General features: G+C 38.4%; 1 protein-coding gene across 2 annotated transcripts in view; it reads left to right on the top strand.

Moving 5' to 3' along the window:
- Positions 1–21,372, top strand: part of RGD3 (ROOT GROWTH DEFECTIVE 3) — a 50,233-nt gene extending 28,861 nt beyond the window's left edge. For both annotated transcript variants that reach the window (XM_059572376.2, XM_059572375.2), the window contains exons 12-29: positions 903–1,114; positions 4,035–4,272; positions 4,678–4,851; positions 10,035–10,460; positions 10,561–11,004; positions 11,276–11,395; positions 11,479–11,961; positions 13,309–13,847; positions 15,982–16,474; positions 16,548–16,616; positions 17,457–17,561; positions 17,638–17,865; positions 18,442–18,705; positions 18,792–18,841; positions 19,863–19,972; positions 20,048–20,130; positions 20,400–20,612; positions 20,874–21,372. In XM_059572376.2, coding sequence (XP_059428359.2) covers positions 903–1,114; positions 4,035–4,272; positions 4,678–4,851; positions 10,035–10,460; positions 10,561–11,004; positions 11,276–11,395; positions 11,479–11,961; positions 13,309–13,847; positions 15,982–16,474; positions 16,548–16,616; positions 17,457–17,561; positions 17,638–17,865; positions 18,442–18,705; positions 18,792–18,841; positions 19,863–19,972; positions 20,048–20,130; positions 20,400–20,612; positions 20,874–21,044 — 4,422 coding nt within the window. In that variant the 3' untranslated portion in view covers positions 21,045–21,372. The remainder of the gene's footprint in view (positions 1–902; positions 1,115–4,034; positions 4,273–4,677; positions 4,852–10,034; positions 10,461–10,560; positions 11,005–11,275; positions 11,396–11,478; positions 11,962–13,308; positions 13,848–15,981; positions 16,475–16,547; positions 16,617–17,456; positions 17,562–17,637; positions 17,866–18,441; positions 18,706–18,791; positions 18,842–19,862; positions 19,973–20,047; positions 20,131–20,399; positions 20,613–20,873) is intronic.
- Positions 21,373–21,888: the final 516 nt, after the last annotated feature.

The following is a 21,888-nucleotide window of genomic DNA, read 5'->3' as shown; positions in this document are numbered from 1 at the left end:
AATGCTATTTAGCACTTGATTCTTTTTTGTTATCAATGCAACTATAAACTTATAATTCTCAATTCAAACCTTGCTTAGCTTGGTTGGAGCATATTCAAATGGTGTCGTGGCTTAACTCAACTGTCAATCTTAGAAGGAATTTTCTTTTCCATTTTCTAGAAGCCATCTCATAGCATACAACACTAGGTCTCTCAGCTAGGGAATATTTTTCAATCCAAGTATCTGATGGTCTTGCAAACTTTCTCATGTTTACATCTGTGCAGACAATGGCCTTATGCTTGTTGAAACTTGTTAAGTTTGTCTTGTTCTCTCTTAGACTTAACCAACGTGTTTGTGCTTAAAACCATATTTCTCCTTTACAATTGGTCCTCAAGGGATTAATTTTTTTTTTTTTTTTTTTTTTTTTTTCAATTTGAGCTGGTGATTGCCCTGTTGGTAATTTCATGTGGTTGTGCATTCAATGCATGTCGGGTTATCATATGTGATAAATCCTTATTGATTAATCAAACCTATGGAGTTAGTTTTGTTGACAAAGTTGGAAGTTGGAGCCCCGTGTTGGTGTGCATAAAGGAGACAAGAGAAGAAAAATTCTAGTTTCAATGACAAAGATGTTTGATGCATTATAAAGTGGTTGAAATTGGGGAAATGCACCTAATGATAATGGTAACTTTAGTTTAGTTAGTCACAAGTTTTCAGTTTGTATTTTAAGCTGTAACCGTGTATTCATGCAGAACAAGCCATACCTGTATTGAACGTTTTTTTTGGTTAATCTGTAACCTTGCATTCAATAAATACAAGTCATAACTATGTGGAAGGTTTTTCTTTTTTATATTTTATATTTTATTTTGTTCTTTTACTTTGTGATCTGTCCTTTTGTATCTCATGGTTGTTTTGTTGATTAGGAGATGCTTCATGACTTGCTTGGCAGCATTCTCCCTGCATGTAAAACTGGGTTGGAGGACCCCGATGATGATGTTCGGGCAGTTGCTGCAGATGCTTTAATACCTACTGCAGCTGCTGTTGTAGCTCTAGAAGATCATGTATTGCATCCTATTGTGATGCTACTTTGGGATATTTTACTTGATTTGGATGATTTGAGTCCATCCACTAGCAGGTAAATTTTAGTGGCTAAGTTTGCTGCTGTTTTCATTTTGATATTATTTTTTTTGATAAGTAATCAGCAAATATCATTAAAAGTGTAAAGGTACCCTTAAGTACACAAGAAGTATACAAGAAGTACCTAACTAGAATGAACAAAAAGAACAAGGAAATCACTATAATTAAATGTTAAAGGAGAAGCATAGGCAGCTGTCCAAAAATACAAAGTTTTAAAGAAAAATGACTTAATCTTCTCTAATGTCCTCTCAGAATGTTATTCTTTTTCCTCCATAAACACCATAAAAGACATGTAGGCACGACGTTCCACACAACATCACTTTGTGTACTGTTGGTAGTCCATCAACAAGTACACAGGTTGACTACACATCTAGACATAACTCAAGACAAACCAAAACGACTAAAAATAAAATGGCAATCCAAATGGGATAATCCATATCACAATGAAGAAGAATGGTTTATGGACTCCCCATCCCTTTGACACATGCAACATTTGTCCACCACAATGACGTGCCACTTCTTGAGGTTATCCATGGTAAGGATCTTACCTAGAGCCGCCGACCAAGCAGAAAATGCCGCTCTCATGGGAGCTTTAGTCCGCTAAACTCTCTTCCAAGAGAAGCGGTAACCTTCTCTATAGACCAAGGAACAATAGAAGGATCTCACCTTAAACAACCCTTTTTTGGAGGGTTCCCACTACAATTTATCTTCACTACCTCTTCTCACTCTAGCTGAATACAACACCTTGAGGCTAAGACATGCACCTCCTAGTCATGTGCTGCTACAGCAAAGCTTATAGTCCACTGATTTAAACCATCAAAAAACTCAAGTGAGTTGCAATGGAAGCATCTTTTGTACAAGAAATACCAAACAAATCTTGAAAGGCTTCCTTAAGGGCGACATCCTCCCACCATTGATCACTCCAAAATCTTATCTTGGAGCCGTCTCCTGCCTCAAATCTTGTGCGACATGAAAAATTCCCCAAACCACTCCTAATATTCTTCCATAATCCCAACCCCAAACGCATTTGACAGCTCAATAGAACACCACCCACCACACGAACTGCCAAATTTATTGTCCACAAAGCATCTCTCGCATGCACATAGCGCCAAAGCCATTTACCTGAGAGAGCATGATTGAACATCCCCAAGTTTTGAATTCCTAGCCCTCCCTTCGAGAGAGGGAATCAAATTTTGGACTAGCTAATTAGGTGATATTTGAACTCTTTGCATAGCCAACCCTATTAGAAATCACGTTGAAGCTTCCCAATACGGTTTGCAACACTCGCAGGGAAAGGAAGGAGGGACATAAAATACTTGGGCGGATTAGAAAATGTGCTCTTAACAAGGTTACCTTATTACCCTTGGACAAGTACATCATTTTCCAACTAACCAGTTGTCGCTCTATCTTTTCAATGACACTATCCCAAATATGTTTAGCCCTGTAGGAGACCCCCAACGGTAGGCCGAGATATGTCACATGTAAAGAGGAGACCCCACAACCTAGAATACCCGCCAACCCTCATAATTTATTGGGATGCTAAAATCATGTTTGTGGGGGTTTTTTTGATGGCTCGAGGATGGGTTTAGGGCTTCTAGTTTGAATATAGTTGTAACCTTGTGAGGTATCCTCCAGCTATTTGGTATAACGTGGGTGATGCCGGGGAGTTTGAAGGAATGTTTGGGAAGTTGGAGAGGGCAAAGGGGAAAGCGATCAACCGTGCACATTTGGAGGATGGCTCCTTTGTGTGTAATGTGGTCCTTATGGAGAGAGAGGAATGTGCGGAGCTTTGAGGATCATGAAATGGGCACTACAGAATTGAAGCAAAGGGTGCTACAAACACTCTTCTCTTGGAGGGTATTGGGGTCTTCTTCGCAAGCCTCAACGCTTACGGAATTTATAGATTTTTGTGCGTCCTTTTCAGTTTAAAGCTCATGTAGTGGGCTCTTTTGTATACTTCCTGTGTACATGGGTTGCGCCCCTTGCGCTTTTAATACAATGACTTTTATGTATCAAAAAAAAAACCTTGTGAGGTTCAAAGGCAAGAAGTTGAAGATATGTGCAACCCATTAGTCAACTGTTTTATAAATTTATTTAAAGAATATCTTGCTTGAGGTGTTGCTCTTTTTATGTAGATTTAATGCTTGTAACAAATCACAATAATCGCATATGTGTCTTGGTACCTATAGGAGAATTAGGGGGGTACACTGGTTATTCGGTTGCGTGGAGGAAACACTCATCATTTGATAAAAATAGGAATTTCATGATGGTGCTTTGAGATTGTAAGTGGGATAGTGATCATGTTGATCATAGTTATACTTCCTGTTGGTTTAAGTTCATTTCGGTCATTGGGTTTTCATTTGAAAAGCAAGGTACATAAAGTAATAATCTAATCTCATTGAAAGCACAGGGCTCCCCTTAGTGCACTGGAGGTATACGAAAGGAAACACCTAACTAGAAAGGGAATGCATGAATGTTTATAAGGGCTTTTGTTTTCTATTTAGAGATGCTATTATTTATTTATTTTTTTTAAGTACTTGTATACAAGACTTATGGATGGGATTTTATGATTTTGAGTTTTATGTACTTAATAGTTTTGCTTTGAATATTTATTTCACGTACTTTCGCTTTTCAAAGAGGTAGTTTGTCACGTTGTCCTATTCATTATTCTTTCAAAATCAAAATGGTGAAAAATGTTATCTATTTTTTCTAAATCTTTTATACATAAGTTAGTATGAATTAAAAGTTTTGCCGTCACCTTCCTTTCAAAATAAGTAGTTTTGAACGGAACTGTGTCAGAAGTTGAATATTGGTTCAGTCCTGCAATGGTGAACTTTCTGAAATTTATAGGATAGCTTAAGACACAAGACATCGAGTAAAGTATATATTGAGATTCATTTTCATAAGCTTGTGTGCAGTGTAATGAATCTTTTGGCGGAAATCTATTCCCAGGAAGAGATGATTCCTAAGATGTTTGGAGCTTTGACATTGAAAGAGACCCAGGAATTTGATCTAAATGAAGCCGGTCGTGGTGATGATGCTGGGGGAATAATATCACGGGAAAATCCTTATATGTTATCTACATTGGCACCACGGTTATGGCCATTCATGAGGCATAGTATCACATCAGTTCGTTATTCAGCTATTCGGACTTTGGTAAACTATTTTGTATTTTATGCTCTTTCATACTTGTTCTTTTTAAATACGAGTTACTTGCTAATTAAACACATGAACTCCTATCTTTAGAGTAATGCTATATACCATATTTTTAACCTACAATTATCCCTCAATGCCAACGTGGCAGTCCCAACAAACCATTGGATTTTTTTAAAATAAGGACTAATTCAATGGTTAATTTGGACTGCCACGTCAGCATTGAGGGATAATTGTAGGATAAAAATGTAGTTTCTAGCTTTGCTCCCTCTCTTTAAAATTTGTCACTACTTTTGTGGAACATTTAACTTGTGCAAGGTTTTGCCACCTATGTATGCATATGAAGCTTGGTATATACTAAAAATGGTTCCTTGTAGTTTTTGGTTCACATAAGATATCAATTTGCAGGAGCGGTTGCTTGAAGCAGGCTGCAAAAGGAATATTCGTGAGCCCTCTGATAATTCATTTTGGCCTTCTTTTATTTTGGGGGATACCCTTAGAATTGTTTATCAGAATTTGCTGCTGGAATCGAATGATGAAATCTTGCAGTGCTCAGAGAGGGTTTGGAGGCTCCTTCTTAAGGTTAGAAATTTATGAGACTGGATGACTTCCATAAGCTGCATTTCTCTTCTCATTACTTCTTTTTCTCTTTATCTATTATCTGTTTTGATTCTTTGAATAGTTTTTTTGGGTAAATGGAAGCTTTTGTGTAGTAGATAAAGAAGTGAGATATGTTGAAGATCTAGGGACAGGAACAAATTTTGGTTTTCCCTGTCGTTTAGTCACTTTCTCTATAATTTTATTTTAATTCATTTTTTATATGTCAATTACTTATATATATAAAAAAAATTATATGCTTTGGATAATTAATGCGAATGGTTTATTTGCTAATGCTGTTATTTTGTAGAAAAGTTTTTTGTTAATAAGTTTTCCTATTCTTAAGCTCTTTAAGAGTTATATATATATATATATATATATATATATATATATATATATATTGGGTAAACTTCACTTAATCTCCTAAACTTTCAATACTTTTACAATCAGCCCCCTAAACTTAAAGAATCAAAATTTTTAAAATGTTTGCAATGTCGCTACTACTGTTAGGGTTTGGGGTTAAATCAGACAAAGTATAGTTGAAATGTCTCTCATACCCATGTATTAAAAAAAAAATTTATTTTTAATAATCACAAATTCTAAAAAAAAAAAAAAAAAAAAAAAAAAAAAAAAAAAAACCACAGCCTTTAAGCAAATTTTTTTTTTTTATTATTTTTTTATGTTTTTTATTTTTAAACAAGGGTATTTTGATGTTTTCCGTCAAGATTTAACAGTAAATCCTAACGAAACGGTGAGATTGCAAACTTTTTAAAGTTGGATACACTAGGTTGAGAGTGTTTGAAGTGTAGGGGAATGGTTGCAAAAGCGCTGAAAGTTCAAAGGGTTATGCAAAATTTTCTATATATATATATTATAAGTAATCGAGATGTCATTAAAAGTATAAAATGCAAGCAGGTACACGGGAAGTATACAAGAAAAACACCTAGTTAGAAGGAGAAAAAAGAATTAGGAAATAATAAAACCTAAGCACCAAAGGAGGTACAAATTGAATTGTCCAAAGATAAAGAGTATTGAAGAAAAAAGACTGAAGCTCATTCAATGTTGTCCCACGGTCCTCAAAACTTTTATCATTTTTTTTCCTTCAAAGATGCCACAAGACAAGAAGGCGCCATCTTCCACATCACAACTCTCAGAGTGCTACCAACAAACTCAAGCTCCTTCAATGGTGCAGGATAGCCTTCTTACTTCGCTACAACCTTTTTCTTCTCACTTTCGAGCAAAAGGTTGATGCTTGATTGGGGCAGCTTGCCTCAATGGCCATAAACAAGGCCAAAAGTTCCTCTTCAAAACCCTTGCACGATAGCCCTACATAATGGGGAATTTTCTTCACTATATGCAGACCCAATCAGAAGGCATGGACCTTGTACAGTTATGAGTTATGTTTAGCTACTGCCAGATAGGAACTCAGTGGAGTGGCTCCGCCTCAGAGAACAAGTCCATATCCATGCAAGGTTGGTTAACTAGAGAATCACTACTAGCCACACCTCCCCGTTTGCACCGAGTCAAATCAACAAAATTAGAACATTTTCCTTTCACTACCCTAGCAATGCCTTCCTGCAACACATAAGGGGAAGTGACGAGAACAAAGTCTAGCAAAAGAACCGGTTTGCCTCCTTTTGCAACCAACACCCACTAAAAATTCTGGCAAAGGGCTTGAGCTAGTGGAAGGTACATCCTCGTAATTGAAAGGGAATAGTTTAACCCACATGTCCACTTTCCTTGAGCAAACAGACTTGGTTCCTGAACCGACGAATGGGACTTTGCTGCCAGAGTAATATGGAAGCCTGGAAAGTAAAGAACCCAACTTAAACTGTTCACCAGCAAAGTTTGTAGGGGGGAAGTGCAAAAAACTGCTATTTTGTCTATGTCGGTTTCACTAGAGGCTTTGCCATCCAGGGGGAGGGAAGCCTGGAAAGTAAAGAACCCAACTTAAACTGTTCACCAGCAAAGTTTGTAGGGGGGAAGTGCAAAAAACTGCTATTTTGTCTATTTCGGTTTCACTAGAGGCTTTGCCATCCAGGGGGAGGGATTCTAGCAAACATCTGAGTTGTCGGATGCAAACTATCCTCCTTGCAATGCTAGAACCAGGTGGCCCGAGCTCATGCCCAACCAACGTTGCCACCTCCTCAATGGCGGAGTCTGAAGCACGAGAATGAGACATTATTTGGGGAAGACCACCAATGAGGTCCTTATTGAAAATAGAACTGCCAGTGAGTTCTGGACTTACTGAGCTACCCTCCCCACATGGTAGGGACTGCAAGCGAGATTCCAAACCATCCTTGCAGGGGGGACCCTCGGAAGGACCTTCGGGTGATTGACAACCAAGCCTGAAGAAGAAGGCCTAAAGACCCTTTCACTCTCCACTTAAACATTAATTTAACTTTGGGCTTAAGATAGAGTTTGGCCCCTGGAGCAGGAACCAACACGGCCTTACCTTTTGAAGCTAAGTTAAGCTGGGCCACAGCTTAAGCTGCAAACTTTCAAGACAAGGTTAAACTGGGCCACAGGAGTTGGGGCAAAGCTGCAGGCAACAAAGGGCTTCTTAGAAAGGCTAAAAATTGTTGGGCTTACTTTGGGCTCATATGACATAACCTTCTCTGGATCTTGGCCTATAACCTAAGCCAACACAGCCTAGGCCTTATGGACCCAATCAAAACAATGATTAACTTCAAATTTTAGGCGTTCCAGCATTTCTCTTAGAGGCTGCAAATTGAAAGTTTCACCATAAAGTTCCCTGTCCTTCCTCAAGTAAACTTTAACTGTAGATTAGAAGCAAGATGCCACCTTCTCAGTTGCCTGTCCCTTCAATGAAAATGAAGTACCATTCCCATAATTACCCTTTGTTGACGGGAAAAATTTTGGATGCGAAGTTTGGAAGCTTATGGGGAGGGTGGTGCTCTTTGGAGTGTGGAGGTACTTTTGGGATAGGGTTATGGAAGAATATTAGGAAGGAATGGGATTCTTTCCAAGGCTTCATGCATTTTGAGGTGGGGGAAGGGATTAGGGTTCGATTCTGGCATGATGTGTGGTGCGGAGATATGGCTCTTAAGACAGCTTTCCCTGGTCTTTTCAGCATTGCATGTGCGAAGGATGCCTCAGTTGCGGCTCTTTTGGAGGTGAGGGGTGGCTACAATCAGTAGGATGTTAGCTTTTCTCGAGGGCCTCATGATTGGGAGGTGGATGTTTTTGCCTCTTTTTTACAGTTGCTGCAGTCTACTCGAGTGAGACGAGAGTGTGAAGACAGGTCGTGGTGGATGTCCTCCAAAAGTAGCCTGTTCAAGGTCAAACTTCTTTATGCGTCCTTGGCTGGTTCTGAAAGGAGGCGTTTCCCTTGGAAGAGTGTATGGCGTACACATGCTCCGCCGAGGGCAAGTTTCTTTGTGTGGTCGGCAGCTTTGGGCAAAATTCTGACCCTAGACAACCTAACAAAGCGGCATGTGATTGTGACGAACAGGTGTTGGATGTGCAAGAGGGATGAGGAGACGGTGGACCACCTTCTTCTCCATTGTGAGGTAGCTTATGCTTTGTCGTGTGCTTTTTTTGGGCGGTTTGGATTGTCTTGGGTGATGCCGAGACGGGTATCTGATTTGCTCGCATGTTGGTGGTCTTCGGGAAGGAGGAGTGCTGCGGTTTAGAAGATGGTGCCTACTTGTTTCTTTTGGTGCCTTTGGAGGTAGAGAAATAATAGGTGTTTTGAGGATTTGGAAGGTTCTTTGGAAGACTTAGTATCTTTTTGTTTCCACACTTTGTATCTTTGGACTGTAGCATATGTCTTCCCAGTGTCGATTAGCTATGATGACTTCCTTGTTCGCTTTTCTCTCTCTAGTTAGGTGATCCTATTGTATACTTCCGGTGTACTTTGGAGCGCCTTTACGCTTTCAATAAAACTGGCTATTACTTATCAAAAAAAAATTTCAGAGGCCCTTTCAGGCCTCCGCAAAGGACCTATACCCATCCACCTCCACCGGCGATATAACTGCCTGCACCGACGCACTTCCACTTAAACCATATGTCTTCCCCATGGACACCAGTGGAGCACTGCCCTCACCATACGACAGTGACCCGCCATTGCGCCGTCGTGGAGTTGGGGCTTTGCTCCCTTCGCCTAAGGCTTGTCCAGAAAACCCACCAACTTAGCTCATAGCGCATCTTCTCCGGTCCCTTCCTTCACGTCCCTTTGGGATAACAATGAATCCTCGCTGACCACCACTCCTGTACTCCACACCGTCAAATACTGGCCAGACTTGTTCAAACATCTTTGTGCTAAGAAGACCTTGTTCCCATCCCTCAGAGATTTGACAAACTCGGTTGCCATTTCGCCTTGACCAACTTCTTCACCACTGACAACAACTAAATCACATACACTGCTTGAGCTACCCCTCAACCTCTTTCAACTAGACGCAAGCCTGAAGCCCCTTCTGTAACCGAAAGCTGAAAAACTTTGGACTCTACACCAAACCAACTCGATAAGAATCCTATGTTGTTTAGGACCAACAATACAGTGAATAAAAAATTACTGTAACTAGGAACACACATCCGAAGAACATAGATCAGGAGAAATTCACTAGTTACAATTACTGTTAATCTCAGGTTTGAGCCTTGCAAAGTAAGCTGAATGGATGATGTATGTGCCCATCTACCAAACATGTTTGCTAGTTAGTGGTTACAATTGCAGCATTGTTCAGCATAATTTATGAAATGTTAAAGAGTAATTTCTGACTTCGAGTTTACAAAGTTTGTGTGCCTGAAATCAAAAACAAAGTAGAGACTTAAATGACTGCATCCTATGATTTATTATCTTTTGCTCTCTAAACTGTGACACCCTAGACCTAATTGTTATTGGAATGATGAAAGGATTTCCAGGCAGGTTTGCTTTAGACTCAACTGTCTAGAATGGTATTAATGGTGTAACTTATTCTTATTGCAATAAGTGCCAGAGTGAAACTCTAGAAAGACGCTGATAATTAAATTCTGTCAGAATTGTTTAAACATCAACTGTTTTGTCAAAAAATTATTTTCTAATATATGAACTATATCTGTGTTCTTTGTGCTGCTTCTGGAGTGTATGTTTTACCTTTTTCTGATGTTTATTTGTTAACTTTTGTTTTGTCGTTCTTACTTTCTCTATTCCTTTTGGTTGGTGCCAGTGCCCAGTGGGGGACTTGGAAACTGCCGCAGGGTCATATATGTCTGCTTGGATAGAACTTGCAACAACTCCATATGGTTCAGCATTAGATGCATCAAAAATGTTTTGGCCTGTTGCCCTTCCTCGAAAGAGTCATTTTAGAGCAGCAGCTAAAATGAGAGCTGCGAAACTTGAAAATGAGCCCTATAGAAACATTGGCTTGGAATCTGGAATAGGAACTATTCCACAAGAAAGAGTTGGAGATACCTTTACCAATTCTGTTAAGATAATAGTTGGCGCTGATTCAGAAATGTCAGTAACTCATACCCGAGTGGTTACGGCAACAGCATTGGGAATTTTTGCTGCTAAGTTGCAGCAGGGGACTCTGCTTTATGTAATTGATCCACTGTGGAATGCTCTTACCTCTTCATCTGGGGTTCAACGGCAGGTACTAGTTGTGCCTTTTGGGGCTGATCAGAAACGCAACTTTTCCCCTCCCCTATACTCTGTCCCCCTCATATTTTGATTATTTTCCTATAATCCATCAGGTAGCATCCATGGTTCTTATTTCCTGGTTGAAAGAAACCAAGAGCGTGGATGCCTCTGGAATCCCTGGCAGTCCACCCAATTTTCCCATTCATCTCAAAGAATGGTTGTTGGATTTATTGGCATGCTCCAACCCTGCATTCCCTTCAAAAGATTCACTTCTTCCTTATGCTGAGCTTTCAAGAACATATTCTAAGATGCGCAGTGAGGCCACCCAGTTGTTACGCGCTATTGAGGCATCTGACATGTCTAAGGATTTTCTGGCTACAATCAAAGTTGACTTGGAGAGCTTGAGTGCTGATGATGCGATTAATTTTGCATCAAAGGTTCCAACAGCGTGTAATGATAATGTTGGGAATGAATCTGTAGGAGGGAACTTTGTTGATGATGTGGAGTCATCTAAACAACGAATTTTGACAACTTCAGGCTATTTAAAATGTGTTCAGGTATATTTGAGTTGTAACGTTATATTGTTGCGAGCTGCTTCAAGTCCTTCCATGTGTAGGAGAACAAGATAAAATTTTATTTTCCTTTCCGGTGTCACGCTATGGGTTTGTTACATTCATGATTTATGCTACTGGGTCAATCTTTTGTGATTTTATCTCTACATAGGTTTTTCCTTTTTTTTCTCTTTTTAATCTGCATTTAGTTATACATGATATTTTCCACTCTGACTTTTTGACATGCCCATTCTTACATTTTTGTGACGATTGGCAGAGTAATCTGCATGTTACTGTCTCTGCCTTAGTTGCTGCTTCAGTTGTCTGGATGTCAGAGCTTCCTGCACGACTTAATCCAATTATTTTGCCTTTGATGGCTTCAATAAAAAGAGAGCAGGTAGTATGTTGGATGTAAATACTCTTTTTCTTCGTGCACAGATGTCTCATGGTTGATTCTAATTCCTTATGTACATTCTGAAGGAGGAATTACTGCAGCAGAAGGCTGCTGAGGCACTAGCGGAGCTTATTTTTCATTGTATTGCACGTAGGCCTAGCCCAAACGATAAGTTAATCAAGAATATTTGTAGTTTAACATGCATGGATCCTAGTGAGACACCTCAAGCTGTAGTCACCAGTTCCATAGAGGTAATTAATGATCAAGGTCTCCTATCCTTTGGGACTAGTGTAGGTAAACAGAAGGCAAAAGTTCACATGCTGGCTGGTGGTGAAGACCGGTCACGGGTTGAGGGCTTCATCAGCAGACGTGGCTCTGAAGTTGCATTAAGGCATCTCTGTGAGAAGTTTGGTGCTTCACTGTTTGATAACCTTCCTAAACTGTGGGATTGCCTTACTGAAGTTCTTAAGCCTAGCAGTACTGAGGGTCTAACTCCTGCAGAAGAAGAGCAAGTTATGCTAGCTATTGAATCCATTAAGGATCCTCAGATCTTGATAAATAATATCCAGGTTACTGTTATCCTCAAATTTGTTATTTGACCTTCTTTGTAGTTTCTTTTGATTATGATATTTAACAATGCAGAAAGGATATTATGTTGTTGCCAGGGTAACTTGATATGCAAAAATCCTCCATCTGCTGTTGGTTTCAGCATTTGTACACTGGATTTCTATGTCACTAGCATAATCTGTTCCTGTTTCTGAGTTTAGATATGCACATGGAACTAGGTTCATTGTCATTTACATTTGCTTTCTTCATTTCACTTAACGATGCCGTCTATTATCAATCTTTCGTTGTCACATTTTAGATGACCATTCACTTCGTGTATGTACTGCACACTTGATTTGAGCAAACTATTATTTGTTCTGCAAGATTTGCGATATCTCTTTTTCTTTCAGTTCCCTAATAACATTTATCCCTAAAACTCTCTTATAGCCTCAGTGTAAGATTTTCACTTCTCTTAAAATTCTTGCAGAACTTTCATTTTATCAGTGGCCTTACCTCAAGTGCTTGTTGCAGATTTTTTGATTTTTTTTTTTTTTTTTTTTTTAGTAAGGACTGATCTTTGATGACTAACCCGGCATAGGACTACTGATTTCTTCTAGCGCATGGAGAAAACTTAAGTCTGTCTGATCTGAGTGCACCATAATGTGCACGTGGAGCCTATTGCCTTAAGTTTAATTTCATAAAACTAGACTAAAACTTAATCCTAACTAATGGGGTTTGGCTCCATCCTCTATCAACAAATTGATGCCGCCTACATGTATCAAACTAAAATTGGAAAAAATCTTAAAATGTAAACTAATTAATAAATAAGCAGTCCATTGTAAAACCTAAACTCGACTGGCTTGTACATGATTTCCTTTCAGCTTGTTCGATCGGCCCTTAATTTGTCTTCAAATGGATGGCATCGCTCAATCCCAAAGGAAATTTGTAGTCCCGTCCTATTTATTTGAGTTATTTCTTGACTAAGCTATAATAGACCCTTAAAGTTGTAGACCTGCAATCGGAATGTAATCAGATGCTTGTCTATGGTCTTTTATTAGTAATTTCAGGAGTTTTGCCACTCCTCTTCACAGAACTAATACATGAGATCCAGGTTCCTTTTTACACTGCTGATATTAAGTGCTTTTGGCTTCTGTTAACTTTGTATTGTTAATTGTTGTGTTTGGATGTCATCCTAAACAGTGTGTGCATATTCTGATTCATAATTATTAATAGTTTTGGCACCTACATTGGCCTGAACTGAATCAGTTATTAAGGCTCTAGTTCCCATCAATTGGGTTGGTTGTCACTCATGGTATTAGTCCTATGTTGTGTGTGTATGTTTTCATTCAATATATTGTTCTGATTTGCAGGTAGTACGCTCTATTGCTCCCATGCTAAATGAGGCATTGAAACGAAAACTGCTCACTCTTCTCCCTTGCATTTTCAAATGTGTTCGCCATTCCCACATTGCTGTTAGATTAGCTGCTTCTAGGTGCATCACTTCAATGGCCAAGTCAATGACTAAAGATGTTATGGGAGCTGTAATAAAAGATGCCATACCTATGTTAGGGGATATGACATCTGTTCAAGCTAGACAGGGTGGCAGCATGCTCATTAGTTTGCTTGTTCATGGATTGAGCGTGGAGCTGGTCTCTTATGCTCCATTGTTAGTTGTTCCTCTTCTGAAGTGTATGAGCGATTGTGATCAGTCTGTCAGACAGAGTGTGACCCATAGTTTTGCTGCCCTTGTGCCTCTTCTTCCATTAGCACGTGGCCTTCCCCCACCTGTTGGAGTGAGTGAAGATTTATCTAGAAATGCAGAAGATGCACGGTTTCTGGAGCAACTACTCGACAACTCTCATATTGATGATTACAAGCTCCATGTTGAACTGAAAGTGACATTGAGAAGGTATCTATGACATTCTAGTTTTATCAATTAAAATAAACTCGTTTGTCCCCTGGTAATTATAGACACAAGTTTAATTATGGTTACCTATTTTGCCATATACACATGCATACATCCATATTCCTTAAAAACGTTGAATTCAATGAACACATCAAATACCTTGTAGCTACAATCTTGTAATTTCATATGGGCTTCTAGATACAGATTTCAGGACACATGCATAGAGCTGCATGATAGGAAGTGAATCGAAAACCCAAAAGGTGTCAGCTTTGGAGAAGCTGACTGGATTTGAAATTTCCTGTATTTCTAGGTAATATTTATTTTATATGTGAGGAGCTTCAATGGTGTTTCTGACACTAATTTTTTGAGCTCCTGAAAAGGTGATTCTGACTTGAACAAGATAGTCTGTCTTGTGTTAGCCAGACGTCATTCACTTGGGGACATTCCTGTACATCTTTGGCAATGCTATACCAAGAGTTCTAAAATTTCTGCTTGTGTTTTTGCACTTGGAGTGACCTAGTGTAGTATTTTGTAGGTGCTGGGAGAATTTGAATATTACCTTCAGCTCAGATTGTTAAGACTTTTACGCATTCATGCCATACCAAATGTTTTACCCAGACCGACCGAGTCAAGCTGTAAAGGCCCCTTAGGTAGCCAATCATGATTCAGTAAAGAAGAGCAGTGCACCTTGTTTAATGCAGGAATTGAGTGCGAGACGTCCTTGTCAACATTGAATCACAAGAGAACTCCCCTTGTGTAACTGTTAGTAGATTAAAGAGTAGCTCTCTTTTCCTTCCTCAGTTTAATAAGATAAGATAATTATTCTTGAGCAACTTGGAATCGGGCCTTCCTTCTTTTCACACTAACGAAAAGATTTTGATTGGAAAATTCACTTTTTTTTTTTTTTGGTCTTAGAATGAAGACCAATATTAAGGACTTGGTCAATATTGATAAGTTTAGCGTCCCGACGTGCTGTATCTTCAAAATCTGATGAATTAGATTAGACTCACTAGTATTGCTATGAAGTGGAAATCTGCAACTTTAAATTGAGACATGAACCAGTGTTTAAAGGGCTCCATCCCACTTCCTATATTAGTATATCTCTTAGCTCTTACCCTCTGGAATAGATCAATTCCTGTAGATTGGTGTAGGTTATGAGTGGTTCTTAAAAAAATAAAAATAAAATCTTTGTTTCTTTTTCTTTTTATATATGTAATTCGACCTTGTAAAAAGGATACAAAGGAGCACAACCCAAATATACAGGGAGTATACAAGATAAATAATGAAGCAGAAGAGAAACAAAAATCAAGAACTCTTAAGAAATTAGAAAAATGAGAACAATTATATGTAGCTGCCCAAACAAAAAGAGTATTGAACACAATGGCTTTTAACTCTTATCACCGTCCTTTCACAATCTTTGAAGTTTCGAGCATTGCGTTCTCTCCAAATGCACTACATTAAGCACAAGGCAATCAGGTTTCACACTTCTATATCCAATTGGCTTCTAAACTAATCTCTCCAACAACCCAACAACTCAACTAACCATAAAGGCATGACCCTTTGTTTCATTTTACATACCATTTGTCCAAATCTTATAGGGACAGATGTGGACTGTTATTTGTTTAAACAAAAACTTATCATTGATTGGAAGAGTCCTCAAAGCTTTCTTTGCTCTGTCCTTTTGAGGGAAGAACTCCTGTTGACATTCAATTTGAACAAACTCTCTTTTGGTCTGAATTTGAGCAGATGTCAATCCAGACACATTGACATATATTATTATTTGACAGGGTGTATGGGATATGGTTTATATTTTTAAATTTGAGTGCACTGTTCAAATTGCTTTAGTTAATTTCGGTAGTTCTGTTATGGAGCTCTTATTTTTCTCTTTTTGCTTTCATCTTTTTTATTTAATATTCTCTCTCTCCGGTTTCTTTTCTAGGGAAATTAGTTTGGATTTTTTTCCTCTATTTCCAGTTTCGTCTTCTTGGATTTATAACTATTTGTATTTGTAGTTTTATCCTGCTGCCAAATGTTGGTTGTGGGTTCAAGAGCAATTGAAAAAAAAATAAAAAAATTTAAAGCAATAATTGAAGTTACTCTCTACTTCTGAGCTATGATGATTTTTTGGTGTTTCTAGGTACCAACAGGAAGGTATAAATTGGTTGGCCTTTTTAAAACGTTTCAAGCTTCATGGAATCTTATGTGATGATATGGGCCTTGGTAAGACACTTCAAGCATCAGCAATTGTGGCATCTGACATAGTTGAGCATCACACTTTGACCAACGGTGAAGATCTTCCATCGTCTTTAATAGTTTGCCCAACAACCCTTGTTGGACATTGGGCCTTCGAGATAGAGAAGTATATTGATGCTTCCGTAGGATCTACTCTCCAATATGTTGGTTCTGCTCAAGAGCGCATTTCTCTTAGAGGGCATTTTAAGAAGCATAACATTGTCATAACATCATACGATGTGGTCCGTAAAGATATTGATTATCTTGGACAGCTTCTATGGAATTACTGTATTTTAGATGAAGGACACATTATCAAGAATGCAAAGTCTAAAATTACACTTGCAGTAAAGCAGTTGCAGGCCCAGCACCGCTTGATACTGAGTGGAACACCAATCCAGGTTAGTTAATAAAGTGTAGGAGCTTCTAAAAGTTTTAATTGGTTGTCTGAAAATGGTTCATCTTTTGTTGCAGAATAACGTCATGGATTTGTGGTCCCTCTTCGATTTCCTAATGCCAGGGTTTCTTGGAACCGAGAGACAAGTATGTGTTGTGCCTCCTGACTTTTATTTATATTCAACATATTTTGTTTGCGTGGTTGTTTGAGTGCTATGGGATTCATTGAGGGCCTCTATACAGTGATGGTTATCATCTTTTAAAAATGCATCATAATCAAGGTTTTGTTCCTATCACATGAAATAAGTGCATTACAATCAACTAGATTGCTGTATTGGGTATAGGTTCGCAAAGGTACTGTTTTATTGATTTCAAATTGTTGTATTGGTTTCTTTTAGACTTTGAAATGCCCTCCACAGATTCACTTACCAATGGTGCTGTGTTTCATTCTTTTTCTTTTCCCTCAGCTTTCTATCGTGTGAGTATTAGGGGTCATTGTTGTTTTATTAGCTCTGATTACCTTGGTTTTTATCCTGCACCCACTTTTACCGGCCCCCATATACAGGATGTTATTATAAACTAGAATTTTCTATTTGGTATTCTTTTTCACAGTTTAAATTTCTTAGCTTACACTTTTTTAATCTATTTATTTCCATTAAAGAAGGTTTATTAGCTTTTTTTATTTTTTATTTTTTTCCTCTCGTCAGAAAAAAATGTTTGATCTTCATCTCGATTTTTATCTTATGAATTACTTAATGGTTACAATATTAAATGTAACTATTGGTTTGAGTTTCTGCTTCATCAAACTCCTTTGGTTGTTTGACAAGCTGGCTCTAGCGTTCCTATGATGCTTTATTGATTGACCAACATTTTTATTTGGTAGATTACTTGTCGACTTCAGCCTTTTTGATAGTGGTCCCACTTTGTACTTAGTTTCATTTGGTTTCTTTCCTTTATTGTTAAATGCCCTTTATGCCACTTTTGCAGTTCCAAGCCACTTATGGGAAGCCACTTGTCGCTGCTAGAGATCCTAAATGTTCTGCCAAGGATGCTGAAGCTGGGGCACTTGCAATGGAGGCGTTGCACAAGCAGGTGCACTTTATTTTTCTGAAACCACACAAAAATTAACTTAGGTCCGCTTCTAATTGAGGGATTTTCTGTTCAATAGGTCATGCCATTCCTCCTCCGTCGAACAAAAGATGAAGTCCTGTCTGATCTGCCTGAGAAAATTATTCAGGACAGATATTGTGACCTGAGCCCTGTACAATTAAGACTCTATGAACAGTTTTCTGGTTCACATGCAAAGCAAGAAATCTCAAGTATGGTAAAAGTAAATGAGTCAGCAGATAAGGGAGAAGGAAGTAGTTCACCCAAAGCATCTTCGCATATTTTCCAGGTGATGTGACATTGAAATAATTTCCAGATAAATTTTTTATGTTTATGACTCAATCACTCTTTCCTGCCTTGAAGTTTCCTCCAGATTTTGATTTCTTTCCTTAGCATTAGATTTGAGCAATCACACGGGTCAAACTTGAGTGTTTCAAAATATTCCAAATGGCTAACAGCCTTTTAGCTGGGCTTGATGGAACTTCATTGTACTGGGCACATGCTTTAAGTGGTTAGGGGCTGTTTCTGAGAACCATCCAAGATACTGCCGACAAATCACGTTGGATTTTACCACAATTTTTCATCATCATTTTGAGTGTTGGGTTTTCCCTTTTTGCTTTTTCTTTTTTTTTTTTGGGGGTGCGGAAAGGGTTAAGGTGTTTGGGTTAATGGAACAAGAATGTCATCTGTTTACTTCATTTGGGGGTGAAATAAAAAATTTACTAAAATATGAATTGACTAATGTAGTTAACCCTTTGGTACTTATCTTTTATGTTTAAGCAGTAATCATTGATGTGACTTATGTATTATGTTCCATGTTTCAGGCACTAATGACATGATGTATGTATTATGTTCCATGTTTCAGGCACTTAAGTACCTGCTAAAACTTTGTAGTCATCCATTGCTTGTCATTGGTGAAAAGGTTCCAGAATCATTGGCATTCGTTTTGCCAGAACTCTTACCTGCAACTTCTGACATTATTTCAGAACTTCATAAACTGCAACACTCTCCCAAACTAGTTGCTCTTCAGGAGATTCTTGAAGAGTGTGGAATAGGTGTTGATGCTTCTAGTTCTGAAGGTTCCATTAGTGTTGGGCAGCACAGGGTCCTGATATTCGCTCAGCATAAAGTATGTGTTGTATACTCCTTGTTTGACTAATGTCTGTGAGGTTAGACCCTTGTGCTTTTTCTGATATGTACTGGCATCTTGTGCAGGCCTTTCTGGACATAATTGAAAGAGACCTGTTTCACACCCATATGAAGAAGTTAGCCTCCTTATCCTCAATTATTATTCACTAAATTAAAATATTTTGTTTGTTTATACAATTCTTTTCGTTTGGTTCCGCTACACATGAATATGTACCTTTCTTTTGGTAAGTTCACACGCGCACACAATTGAAGACAGCTGAAGTAAGACTTTGACTATTCAGAATTGCAAACAGGATATCCATTTTGGTTTGTTAAGTTGCATATCTGTGGTCGTACGGTATGGTACACATTTTTATTCCAACCAAAGAAAAGAACTGGAATAATAAAATCTATTTCTTGTATAATGCTCCTCTGGGTGTGTCATAACCATTGGATTAACTACTTGTCTTGTCGAGGCAAATGTTATAGAAAAAAATACATTATTAGATTTGAAAGAATTTAAACAATAATATAGGGTTCATTTGGAATTGCGGTTTTAAAAAGCGCAATTTAAAAATGTCCGATTTGAAAACGTGAATTTTAAAAATGCATTTAAGTGTTTGGCAAAATAGTGATTTGGCCTTTAAAATTGTAATTTAGCCTTTAAGATTTGTGCGTTTTAAAAAAAAGCACCTCTTTATTTGCGATTTGAAAACTCAAATCACACTTTTTGTTTATGAAACCGCAAGGCCAAACGCACCCATAGTAGTTTAGTGAACTGCTTTTCCATTTACGGAGATTTTAATCTCTTTACGCTGGACGGCTTGTGCCAAGTCGCTGTTCAGCCTGAATTCATGACACGTCAAGAAGCATCACTCAGGTTCTAATCCTACTGCCATTTGCTCAAGAAGGTATTAGATTTTGGAAGAATTGCCTGGTACATGCAAGATGAAGGAACTACATGTGCTTTAGGATTAGTTGGCTGCTCAAAGAGACTCCCCCAGGCTTTGACAGCTGAAAAGAATCCGTTTTTGCTTTGTGTTTTTTCATTCCCTTTCTCAAATTAATCATTCAAAAACTGCAGAAACATGAGTCTTGCAATGTCTATTGATGAATTCATCATTCTAATGGGTTTTCACATGTTACCTTTTAAAACAGTATTACATATCTGCGGCTTGATGGATCAGTTGAACCCGAAAAACGTTTTGAAATTGTCAAAGCTTTTAATTCTGACCCTACTATTGATGCCCTCCTGCTTACAACACATGGTAAGTTCCTTTTTTCTCTCCTGTTTACTGAGAGATTCCTCCTGGAAGTAAGTTGATTCTAATATGTTTTTACAGTTGGTGGGCTTGGTTTGAACCTAACATCTGCAGACACCCTGGTTTTTATGGAGCATGACTGGAATCCAATGCGAGATCATCAGGTAATAATAGTTGTATCTGTTGGTTGCTTCATTCCCTGCTTTATGGTAACTATTCAAGTAGCTAAATATTAATTCATGCCCTCCTCCTCCCCCTTGTCTCTCACTCTTCGTCACGATCTCTCTCTCTCTCTCTCTGTTTTCTACTTTCTTCATTTGCTTCTCCAAAGGAAATCAACTTTTGATATTTGTGTTCAAGGGGAAAGAGAAGACAGACCTTTTCTTCGTTCTGTCATTACAAATTTGCTTGTTTAATATTTTTACACTTGCAGGCAATGGACAGAGCACACAGGTTAGGGCAGAGGAAAGTTGTGAATGTCCATCGTCTCATAATGCGTGGCACCTTGGAAGAGAAAGTTATGAGCCTTCAAAAGTTCAAAGTATCGGTTGCTGATGCTGTCATTAATTCCGAGAATGCAAGTATGAAAACTATGAATACAGATCAATTGCTTGATCTATTTACATCTGCAGAAACCCTTAAGAAGGTACTTCTAACTGCACTTTATTGTACATATCCATAATTGAAGTTCAATGAATGACTAAATTGATCAAATACGGGAACTTATCTTGCCAGGCATTTCCAGTTTAGCAGAGGGTGTTGATATTTTCAGTTTCTGTTTTGTCGGGTCTTTTTGCGCATGTAGCATTTAATATCTATTTTCTGTATCATAATCTGGCTGCTCTTTTTCTTTTCTCCATCTTCTGAGTTGGGTTGTGACATTTTTCAACATTCATATGATTTTTAGGGAGGAGCTTCGGTATCAAAGCCTTCGGATACCAATGTTGGAGATACAAAATTGGCGGGCAGCGGGAAAGGATTAAAAGCCATCCTTGGAGGACTCGAGGAGCTCTGGGATCAATCACAGTATACTGAAGAATACAATCTGAGCCAGTTCTTGGCAAAGCTTAACGGCTAAAACCCAAGTATATGCTCCCTGTGTGAATAGAAGAATATTGTATACTTTTCATCATCAAGTCGGAACCCAAATTTTGACATTGTAACTAACTTACTTCTTCGTGACCCTCCTGCCATTTTTTAGTTTTTGTCTCCACATTGATTTGTAATTGCAGGAGGTTGGGAAGATGTCGGGTTGAGTAATTATCATCAGAGTGAGCCTGGTTTAACGAATGACGGAAATTTTTGACCAAGAACGGCTCGGGGGAAGGAAAGAGTTGTATATTTCGGATATTGTATATACAATCAACAATATCTTTTAGAAATCAAAAGTTAAATCATTGCATTGAGATGTTTCTTCCGTTGCTTTTTTTGAATTTTCTTCAAGGCATCGATACTGTAAAGAGTGGTTTCTTTCCAAATGTTTGCCTGAATTCGGCCGACCTTGATAGCTTTGATCGATAAGTGGTCAGCTAGACCAAACAAATCGTTTGAAATGGAGAGGATCCTTGACCCCCACCCATAAGCGAGTGAGGCCTGGTTAGTCGCTCCTCCCTAATTAAGGGCAGTCGATTGTCCCCTTCTAAAGGAATGTTACTCCTTACCAGGTAAGGGGTGGCCACCTGCTCTTTATCTGGGACGAAAATGGCCGCTTTTTCTAATTTTATAATAAGTTGAGTCATTAGCTATGTAATGTATCAATTAAATATCGGTTGTGAAGTAGATCCGTATGTGCATTCAAACAGATTTTGTTAAATGGTTGGCGACAAGCACTTGGACAGAGAACTTATGTTGGGGATCTTGGGATACTTTTGATATCTTAGGGATTATTTTGGTACAATGGTCAAGCATTGCAACTCTATGGT

The sequence above is a fragment of the Corylus avellana genome, chromosome 10, assembly GCF_965113065.1.
Source record: "Corylus avellana chromosome 10, dhCorAvel1.hap1.2, whole genome shotgun sequence".
In the NCBI taxonomy this organism is placed as follows: Eukaryota; Viridiplantae; Streptophyta; class Magnoliopsida; order Fagales; family Betulaceae; genus Corylus; species Corylus avellana.
This window is presented reverse-complemented; position numbering and strand designations above follow the sequence as displayed.